The 11,198-nt window shown below is 36.5% G+C and overlaps 1 protein-coding gene across 4 annotated transcripts; it reads right to left on the bottom strand.

Moving 5' to 3' along the window:
* Positions 1-74: 74 nt before the first annotated feature.
* fhl2b (four and a half LIM domains 2b) lies at positions 75-10,632 on the bottom strand. Of its 4 annotated transcripts, none has more exons than XM_081380189.1 (7): positions 10,442-10,632; positions 8,882-8,995; positions 6,547-6,720; positions 3,879-4,053; positions 2,155-2,324; positions 1,879-2,065; positions 75-678 (listed from the first exon to the last, which is right to left on the bottom strand). In XM_081380189.1, the coding sequence occupies exons 3-7, from the start codon at positions 6,700-6,702 to the stop codon at positions 527-529; spliced, it is 840 nt and encodes a 279-aa protein (XP_081236315.1). In that variant the 5' UTR covers positions 6,703-6,720; positions 8,882-8,995; positions 10,442-10,632; the 3' UTR covers positions 75-526. The 4 variants fall into 4 exon arrangements, with proteins under 4 accessions (XP_081236315.1, XP_081236316.1, XP_081236318.1 ...); XM_081380190.1 differs by having other exon boundaries at positions 8,882-8,973; XM_081380192.1 differs by lacking the exon at positions 10,442-10,632 and having other exon boundaries at positions 6,650-6,720; positions 8,882-8,977.
* Positions 10,633-11,198: the final 566 nt, after the last annotated feature.

Here is an 11,198-nt window from a genome sequence, read left to right as displayed (position 1 = left end):
GCATGACGAATAAGACCTTTGAGTTCTGTTTTAGGTTTCACTGAAAGATAAGAAAGAACAGCTGAGGCATATTTAGAGTAAATTCGTTGAATGTCAGTCACTTTTTTATTGTAGTGATCTCTTGCAAGCAGTACTGAGGCTTTCATTGATGCCTTTTCAATAAGTTTATTATGAGCTACAGCAAATTCTTTACAGTCTATAAATGACAAATATTGATTGATGAGTCAAAAGCAAATGTTAGTCACAAAAAAAGGTATATAGGCAATAACACTTATGTGCTTTATGTCTTTATATCTTAAAACAAAGACATTTAACCATTTTCACTCTGCATATGTTTCTTTTGTTTGGCAACATTTTAAACCCTGACCACAAGGACATGACACAATATTATATAATAGGCCTTGGCACACACAGGCTCCTTTAAACTTTTATTAGACAAATATATTAGCTATGATAAAAGCTTGTATTGCTATTTAACTTTGATGAAAGAATAAAATGTTAGGAATTGCAGTGCTATGCTGTGTGATCAGATATCTTTGCCACAGTCAGGACACAGGATGTCATCCCTCTCAGTCAGGAAGCCACGGCCCACCAGAGACACCAAGCACTTCTTGCAGTTGAAGCAGTCGTTGTGCCACTGTCTCTCTTCAAAGGAGATGTATTTGCTTCCTCCTAGACCTGCAAAGGATATGACAGTAACAAATAAAATAAAAAACTCCTGATCAAATAGCAATAATGTCATGTGAAATATGGATTTTATTTGCTAAAGTGTGGACAAGAAGATTGCTGGGAGATTCATACAGGTCCTGAGGTCAGAAAGGTCGTTCAAAACCTGTATGTTCTTTTTTCCCTTTGTGTTTAAATGTGTTTTTTTATTATATATATATATATATATATATTATGGATGCTTTTTTCAATATAGCCTAATCAGGATGAATTAGAAAAGGGACTTTCAAAATCTCCAAAATGACAAAAATCACAAAAAAAAAAAAAAAGTGATAGAAGTAATTTATTTTTTGTCTGTTTCTCACATAATTGCCATTGTATGGCTTTAGAATACCAGTATCCTCACATGGACTTCTTTTAATATACCTTCATGGAGCTTTTCTGTCGAGTTGAGCTTTATAGCTTCAATCCTGAATCACTTTTACTAAAAAAGTGGCCAGGATATTCTTCAAAAAATTTCAAAGTTTTATGGATTTAAAACAAATTTGAGTAAACGATTCCTTTAATAGGGTGATTTGTGTGTGTACATGAAAGTCAGCATGAAATGAAAACACACCCTATCTATATTCATCCATGCATTTGTTTAATTTAAAACTGTTTTAATCAAAATGTCACGATTCAATCTTCCAGTGAAATGACAGATTTCTCTCTGGTGACATGCTGGACTTTAGTCCACTTTAACGCCACCCCTTTCTACATTTTTTATTTTTCAATAATTCTGTTTCATTCAGATACAGTTGCAAGAAAAAGTATGTGAACCCCTTGCAGAATCTGTGAAAATGTATTTTACATAAAAAAAATGTTTACATGTAATGATCCAGTTGTGGATCATCCAAGTAACAACACAGTATTAAGAATCAATGGTTCATAAACTTTTGAACGGGATCATTTTAATAAATTCATCTATTTGTTTGTCTTGTGGACAATATGTAAAAAAAAATATGTCCTCTTATTTAGGACAGTAGTCTCTTATTTTAAAATTATTCACATTTTCACAGAATCTGCACATACTTTCACATACTTTTTCTTGCAACTGTACATGATAAAATAGATAAGAAAAGATCTGTCGCTACTTCTGTTTCATTGCAACTTTCAGTACAAATATATTAACTTCCAAACATAAGGAGATGTAAATGTGTTGAATGCTCATACCGCTAATAGGGGTGGTGCAGGCAGCACACTTCTTGGCATACAGATTGCAGAAGCAATTGAGGCAATAGGCAAAGTCATCACGAGAGGTGAAGCGTTGGCCAGACAGCTGCAGCTTACAGCCTGTACACAAGAAGCAGTCCTTATGCCATGGCTGGTCATGGTAGGTCACGCCCCCAGTGGTGATTGGCTGAGAGGAAACAAAAAAGGTGTGATATCATTTAATACTTTTCAGTTTCATATATTCAAAGCCACATGTTGCATTCCAGCTGTTCTTACCTTCTTGCAGTGCACACACTGCAGTGCAAATTGCTTCTCGTAGCAGGGCACGCAGTAGTTATTGTTGTCTTTAGGAATAAAGCTCTTGGTTCCAATGGGCTGCTGACAGCGCTGGCAGGAAAAGCAGGTCTCGTGCCAGCTGTTCCCCTTATGCTCCATCTTCCTGGAGCCTGAGAGACATAGAGACAAATGCAGACAGACAAACAAATATCCCATGACTTGGCAAGATAATAGTGAGGATGGATTATAGCCTATTAAAGGGATAGTTCACCCAAAAATTCTGTCATCATATAATGTTCACCTTCATGTTGTTCCAAACCCGTGAGATTTTCGTTCATCTTCGGAACACAAATGAAGATCTTTTTAATGAAATATGAGAGCTTTCTGTCCCTCCATAGACAGCTACGGAACTACCACAGCGGTTTAGTCCAAATTTTCGAAGGAGACTCGATCACTTTTTATGATGAACACGTTGAATTTAGGTTAGTATTCACATTTAAACACTGATCCGCGAACATAAACAGAAGCTTAACTTAACCTGCTTGGTGCAAAAGAACAAACCTCATTGGTTCTTGCGGAAGCTCAAACGTTCTGCGTAACACAAGAGAATGAACCTCATTGGCTCTCACACGTTTTTTTAGCGTCAGAGTGGTAGTTGCGTAGCTGTCAATGGAGGGACAGAAAGCTCTCAGATTTCATCAAAAATCTTAAAGTCTTGCAGGTTTGGAATGACATGAGGGTGAGTAATTAATGACAATAATTATTTTTGATTTTTTTTTTAACTCTACATCTACAAAATGATAAATAAAATTTGTTTGTGTTTCAAAGGTTTGTGTTTTTTTTAATTTATGAAGATGCTGTAGATTGAACAATACAATGGTATTTTGTACATGCAACTTGTAAATGTAACAACAACAAAAAATAAATAAATAAATCATTAGCCTAATTGTATAAAATGTACTATTAATACAAACGATGCATCCATTTGTCCGACATGTTTTCTTACAGAAAACAGATGTTTTCTGACAGGCCCTCAACTCAGATACCAAGAGTAAATACAACTTTGTATTGATGTTCATATGTGTTCAAATCATAAGTACAGTATGATCTTTCCAACTTGACTGGAAGGCACCATCACCCTCATGTCATTCCACATAAGACTTTCGTTCATCTTCGAAACACATTAAAGACATTTTAAATGAAAACTGAGAGATTTCTGTACTTCCATTGAAAGTTCATTCCACTGACTAAAAGAGTTGATAAAGACATTGTAAAAGAAACCCAACGAGTTTTGTTCTTGTGTGTAATGCAAACATATTTGATATTCCGCAAGAACCAGAGGTTTGTTTTGGCGCATCAAGCACAACAATTGAGCTTCCGTTCACCATATTTGATGTGATCGATGTGTTGATCAATGTTTATATGTGAATAAAAGTAATCTGGTCATCATATAAAGCAATCGTGTTTTTACAGAAGATTATGGATTCATTTTTCAATGTCTTTATGAACGTTCTGAAGCATCAAAGTCTTGTGGAACATTGATAGCAGAATTTTCATTTTTGGGTCAACTATCCCTTTAAATTGATTCATATGTCACACAGTTAATAATGTCAAAAGATACTGTCAGATGCCTCATTGTGATGAGTCTTGATGCATCAATCAGGTTTCTAAATGACTAAGAACATGTGTGAGGAGCATTACAAGCAAGCTAATGTTTCACTTACCTGGCATGATTGTCTTCTTGCACTCATAACATTTAGAGGAATACTCATTGGAATAACACTCAGTACACAGTAATTGCTCGTCCTTGGTGGAGAATGGCTTGTCCACCAGAGAACGTTGGCATTTGAAGCAGTGGAAGCAGTCATCATGCCAGTGACGGTCCTTATAAGACAGATCCTGAGGACAAAAGCAAGCAAGTAAGGACGATTTGAACCTCCATTGTCTCACCTGCATCAAACTTAGGGTTAAGGGAGAATGTGCTTGGCCTCAGTGGTCTTTTTCAGCCTTTGAACTGATAATTAGGGAGAGAGGGAGGGTAAAGGGTTCCTCAATGTCAGCTTCACAGCGGGTCACTCTCCAATGAGAGCCGCAGGTGCTGGCGTCTGCGACCAATCGCAGTGTGATCTGCCAATTGGTGTGCGTTAGTGAGAGTCTGTCCTGGGCTGTGCACGCACATCGCCTCAGGATGCATGTATGACACCACTGCTTTAATTATCCACCAATTTGGAGAGAGAGAGAGAGAGAGAGAGTTTTTTGTGCTCGTTAAATCGCTGGCCCAAGGTGCTATGAGGTCATGCTGATTGGCTGCTTCTAGAGGGGGTAGCGGGATAGCTAACTGGGCCAAGGACACACCACACAGATGTGGTCCCACCCCAGGCCTGTCCTCAAAACAAGTGACAAGCTCCTCATCAGGACTAATGACCATGTAATGTGACACTAACGATAGAAACTCACAGGAGCCTGTAGAGAGAGCCCCACACGTCTATATAAATTTATATTTCTTCTTCCTTTTTAACGTGTTTTTTAGGGCATGTGGTTAAAGTGTTTTGAGTAGCTTTTAGCACTGTGCAATGCTGTTGCTACTGTAGTCCCTAGTTATAGCTCAGGTCCCTTATTTAATGCAAGTGGATGGGATTTTTCACCAGTTTTATCATCTGCAATAAAAAAAGTATGTTTAATCGCTTTGACATGTAAGAGTACACTTCTTCTCAACAAGCTGCATGACTTGAGGTATGATTCATCTCTGTAGCACAAGTCTGTAGCATAGAGCTTAAATGAATAGTTCATCCAAACATGACATTTGTGTAACCCTCATGTTGTTCCAAACCCATAAGACTTTCACACACATCATTTTTTTACCATAAAGTCCAAAAATGTTTACACTTCAAAAAGCACAAAAATACATTGTAGAAGTAATCCATGTAAATATAACAGTTTAATCACTAAGTCTTCTGAAGAGACATGGTCACTTTGTATGATGAACAGATTTAATTTAGGTTTTTATTCACATATGAATACGGATCAATGCATTTACAATGTCCTTTTGTACTTTTTAATAGCGTGACAATTTGGGTTGCGTGGACTTTCAATGGACGGACAAAAATAGCTATTAAATATAGGCTACTTTCATTTGTGTTCCAAAGATGATCTGAAATCTTATGGGTTTGGAAAATCATAACGGTGAGTAAATGAAAGAATTATAATTTTTGGGTGAACTGTCCCTTTAATATGTTCACAGAGTTCAAGGGTAAAACTGATGCTCTGTGTTTCTGTCTCCAAGGTAAATGAGTACTGGTAATTCCACAAAAGCTCATCTGGTCTCTTTGTTTGGTTTTGGACTCACTCCCCAGCACTGATGTCCTGCTGGGATCAGTCCAGTGTGCATGAGCTGGCATTCATACTATTCCCCACCGCTCTCCTGGTGATCTCTCAGCTTTCAGAGGGTCACACAGAGCTCCAAATCATTGTGTACAGTGTTACTAAATAAAAATGCTCAAATCTTGTTCTGCAGAACATACTGAGCTCTGATATGGTGCACAGTCTGTTTGAACTGTCATTCTAATGGAATTAAGAAAAGTGCATATTTCTGGATATTTCCTGCTATTTAAGTTGGAGCACATTTGAAGAAGTAGTGCACTTGATTGCACTTAATTTTTTTTAAACTGTACTTGCAGATTATAAAATATTAATGAAATAAAATCCATTTAAGTGTACTTTTATGACTGTTTAACACACTTAAGTAAGTATACTTTTAAAAGGTGCACTTTGTAATAATGTAAAATGAAAGTTTTTTCCTTTAAAGTACAGTTTAAATCATTAAATCATTAACTAACACTAAAGCACATTTAAAGTACTTGATGTATGTTTAACTGTAGTGTGTTACTTGAAATTACATTTTAAGTTCATATATTTTAAATGTACTATATTATTATTAAGTATAGTATAATATTAGTACTATTCTTCACCTTTACAATAATTACAAATATATTTAAATACATGACATACAAGTTTTAACAGAAACTTAAAGTATATTTTAGTTTACTAAATGCTTGTCAGTACTTTTGATAGTACACTTTAGACAATATCAGTTATTATGAAATTACATATAAAGATGTACTTAAGTCCTACTTAGGTATAGATAAAAAACACTCTAAAGTCAGCTAATTGCATTTAATATAAATTTAAGCTAATATAGCTAATACATTTGCATTCAGTTTTAATTAAGTGTCTGCAAACATTACATTCACTTCACACTTAAATATTATCTTAAATCATGTTATTTCCGTCATAATTAAAGTATGCTAAAGTGTACCAGGGTAGCTCCAGCTGTTTTGGATTGTGTCTTTTAGTAAAAACATTTTAAGGTAGAAATTGTGAAGATTAACATACTCTGCTGTTGCAGCCAATGGGTTTCTTGCACTCCTCGCAGGTGTTGGAGTACAGGCTCTCATAGCACTTCACACAGTATGGATTTTCATCACGCAGAACATACTTGTTCCCAAACAGAGACTCCTTGCAGTAGTGGCAGTCATAGCGCTCCGCCATCTTGGGTTTAAACAGTTCCTAAATAATAAAAGTGTTTTAGATGGTGCAGAAAGGTTGAGGGGGACATTGAGAATGCCGTTCAGATAATAGTTTGGAATCATGTTAGGCATGAAACTTAACTAGTAGGCCTATAATACCAGTGCTTAACCTCTTCTTGATAAAGGCTAACTATATGACGCAAACTTTCTAAAGCAAGAGTGGAATGCATGCCATTGTATTAGTCCCAGCTGTTGTGTCTTCCTCAGAAAAGCCCTGCTAATATTCCTGCGTTATCCCTCAGAACTGTCCAGAATAGCATTTGTGCACTCAAAGCTTACCCGCTCTGAGCTCCACACCAATCCTGTGGCTTATTTTCTCAGAGAGTCTCATTCTAACACAACAAAAGTCTCTGTAAAGCTTGTCTAGCTGTGTCACTTCAGTAGACTTGGTAAAGTGTACCAAGTTCACTACGAGTTCAACTACAGTTGATGGTAAAAAATACTATGGAAGTCAATAGCTACCATCAAATGTCTGCTTACCGACATTCTTCAAAATATCTTCTTTTGTGTTCAACAGAAGAAAGAAACTCTTGAAAACGTGAGGTTGAATAAATGATGACAAAATTTTCATTTTTGGGTCAACTATCCCTTCAATATCTGCTAACACTTTACTTACTTGATGGTCCCCCAACAGGCATTCTACTGACTATAAGTAACTTTGCAAGTAAATGTCAACTTATTCTACTAATCCTAACCTTATCCCTAACAGCCTACTAATATTCAACTACTACTCAATGAGAGTTAGTTGACATGTAGGAGCAACATTGCTTATATCAACAGAATGCATAAAGGGGACCATCAAAATAAAGTGCATCTGCCTTCTGTTGATTAAACCTAAGCTATAGCCACTATGCCACATGAGAGTGAGGTCATGATCTCATTGTGTGTGTGTGTGTGACCTTTATTATAACTTCATAGACTCCTTTATGTTCTGTGCGTCTCCCACAGAGAGGCAGTGGAGTCAGCTAAATCTGCACTGTGAACACTTGTCAGATCACACTGTTGTTTCTGAATGGATTCTTTGATCTGTCCTCAGCCTGGCAAGCTGGCACCAACACTGGGCACCAGATCAAGAGAAGTCTCTGTGGTTCCAGCTGTCCCCAGTGTGTCCCTTACTATCAGTAAAGAGGCATATCTTCCTCAGTCGCCTCAGTCTCAAACAGACATCGACATGCACATACAGTACCCAGGGATTAAATAAGACTGACGCAAGAGCTTAGCTGGGGAATCTTTTTGAGTCATGTGAATTACCTTAATGAGTCATGTGAATTACCTCAATGAAGCCCCAAACCAACCCACTCATTTACGATTAAACCATGAGTGATGCAGTGAAACGTGCAGCTAATTAAAGACAAGAGGGCCTCGGTTTGTGGAACCTTTCAGCCATAACTATGAAGGACTGACAGGTGGCTGTGGAGATGCCTGACGCATTTATTTATCCCCATACCAACAAGTAAGCAAAAAAAGAGGGCAAAACATTTAATACCAGTACTATAGCACTATTTCAGGTATAAATCTCAAACCTGGAAGATTTATTAAAAACCACATCCATTAGAAAATACATACTGGCTCATCTTGGCATGTCCACAAATGCTTTTACATTTCAGTAATCATGTAAAATGCAGCCTACTTTCCACTGCAAATCCTAAGTCTGAAGCACACATTCCATCTCTACTGGTTTAATTTAATAAATAAACCACCTTGAGCTTTTAAAATATGGTTCAGTGAAAAGTATTTGGCTCAGAAGCATTGAAACTATCATAGAGGACAGACAATAGAAAGAAAAGGGAGAATGTGAAACAGCTATTTATGCATTGGAAGAATTTACGTTAAATACAGTATATCGATTGATAATGATAAGATCAGATGTTTTCTGAAAAAATCTGAAGTTTCAGTGAAGATTAAAAAGTTGAAGTTTATTAGATGCAAATAAAAAAGCAATAGGATAAATTGGGTGGAATTAATGGCAAAAACATATAAGAGAAGAGAAGAGAAGAGAAGAGAAGAGAAGAGAAGAGAAGAGAAGAGAAGAGAAGAGAAGAGAAGAGAAGAGAAGAGAAGAGAAGAGAAGAGAAGAGAAGAGAAGAGAAGAGAAGAGAAGAGAAGAGAAGAGAAGAGAATTTTCTTGATGCTCAACTTGCCTGTCCTGTGCCGTGATGTGCTGTGCGTCTTTGGTTCTTGAAAGAGAGATGGAGGAGCAACTCCTGTGCTCCTCTTTATTGGATTACTCCCCCTGTGGAAGGGCAATGGGGGGACTGAAATGGGTTGGACACTTTATCAGGAACTATAAATACATAGACACCACTAAGCCACAAAATCTACTGCATGCACCCCGTACTTGACCATACATGCTCTTATGTAACAATTCCGTAAACTTATATTTCCACTGAATCCATATGGGCTTTGTGAGTAAAAGAATGTTTAGATTCATAAAATATATGCATAGTGTATGCCATGCATATATTTTCTACTATATTAACTGCATCGAATAATTAGAGTCTAATAATTAGAGTCTAATGCATAACCTTAAAGGGACAGTTCACCCAAAAATGAATTAATTACTCCCCCTCGTATTGTTCCAAACACATTTAGACTTTCGTTCATCTTCAGAACATAAATGACGATCTTTTTGATGAAATCTGAGACCTTTCTGTCCCAACAGATTATTTAAAAATTTCTGAAGAGACCTGATCGCTTTATATAATGAACAGATTGAATTTTGGGTTTTATTCACATATAAACATTCAGTTGAGCTTCTGTTTATGTTCGCTGATAAATGTTTAAATGTGAATAAAAGCCTAAATTAAATCCATTCATCATATAAAATGATCGAATCTCTTCAGAAAATGTCGACTAAACTGCTCAATTAAAATGGATTAGTTTTATGATCTCTTTATGAACTTTATGAAGCGTGAAAGTGGTAGTTGCGTAGCTGTCAGTGAAGAGTACTCTCAGATTTCATTAAAAAGATCTTCAGAATTTACATTTTTGAGTGAACTATCCCTTTAAGAGTGATATATATTACATATATTACAAAAGTGGACTTTTCAAGCTGAAAAGACCATCTTAGACTATAATGATTTTCCATTGGTATTTCAACCAACAAGCTTCTTAACCAACAAGACTTCCTTTGTCAAACTGCTCCACCCAAAATACCATACTGGATGATAAAGTAAGTCTTGCTGGTTCCCATGCACACACTAGCTTCCCATCCAAAACACAACATATATGCTGATGACCAGCATTACTGGTGTTTACACTGCAAAGGTCAACGTGAACATACAGAAAATATATATGTTCTGAATGTTTTTGTCACCTAATATTGAACCAATTTGGTAGAATTTTATTTTTTTATGAATCATCATTTCAAATTGCAATTTTACATCACATGCAAGCTGTTGTAAGGTGATCATTAGGTAGTCTTAAAAGTATGAGAACCACTTGAGAAAAAGTTGTACCCATGCTTCTCTAGATTAATCCATCCAACCCACAAAGGTCATTTGTTTTAAATCTACCAATTTGGTAGATGTTTTCATCCAAAACAATTGATATTGCATTCAGTTCATGCATTCCCTGGAAATCAAATCCATGACCTTGGTTTTACATAACTGTTTGAGCTAAAGTACAAGAATACAAGTTTTTATAGAATACCACACAGAATGCTATGAGTTTTACCTGAATACTTGCAAATAAATAAGTACCTTTAGTAGGTTTTGGCTTTCAGTCATGTCCTTAATAGGATTTCCTTGCCCCATCCTGGCTCGTCTCCATCGCTCCGGCCACAGTATGAGCAAAGGCCTGTGTGTGATACTGTAAAGTTGCTTAGTGACAGAGTGGAGGAATAGAAGGGAACTCTGGGAAGCTTTCGTCACTGTGGCTGATGGTTCACAGTGAGATGGTGAGACCCAACACCTGTTTGCTCCAAACTTTCCCTATCTCATCTGTCACTCCCATGGGTCCTACGATTTACTTATGGCTAGAGCCAAAATCTTTGCCAGTCATCAATTAACACTTGAATTTCCACGATCACATTGCAAATGGAGGTGTTATTTATCCCTGGCTGTGACTATTATATATACTATATATTTCTAGGAGATATAATTAGGCCATTACCATTCTATATTGCTAATGATAATGATTTATTTATGCGGCACATTTCCTTCATGTATACTTTCTGACACGATTAAGGATTTTTACACAATCTAAATGATGCATCTCTATCTAATAAAAAGCACCACTGACAGAACAAGCAGCTGACAGTTATTTTGAAGAGAAGCGCAAATACCTTTCCAAAAAAATCCATATACAGAAGTGGTTTTTCAGAAGAAAATTAAAGTCATCCAAAGTACATTATGATGTATCGATGCATTTTACAATCCAATTTAAACTTGGACTCAAGACAATGTTAATACAAGCCTTTACGATACGCTGTTCAAATATAGCCTTAATGTCATAAAG

Source organism: Scardinius erythrophthalmus (assembly GCF_964197995.2).
Source record: "Scardinius erythrophthalmus genome assembly, chromosome: 12".
NCBI classification, from domain to species: Eukaryota; Metazoa; Chordata; class Actinopteri; order Cypriniformes; family Leuciscidae; genus Scardinius; species Scardinius erythrophthalmus.
Note: the sequence above shows the minus strand (reverse complement) of the source record. Positions and strands in the feature narration are given on the sequence as shown.

Excerpts from the sequence above, each read along its gene's own strand:
- fhl2b (XM_081380189.1), bottom strand. The coding sequence starts at position 6,702 with ATGGCGGAGCGCTATGACTGCCACTACTGCAAGGAGTCTCTGTTTGGG. Across the intron at positions 2,325-3,878 it reads CAAGAAGACAATCATGCCAG|GCTCCAGGAAGATGGAGCAT; the intron begins GTAAGTGAAACA and ends TATGTCTCTCAG. Across the intron at positions 679-1,878 it reads CTGCACCACCCCTATTAGCG|GTCTAGGAGGAAGCAAATAC; the intron begins GTATGAGCATTC and ends TATCCTTTGCAG.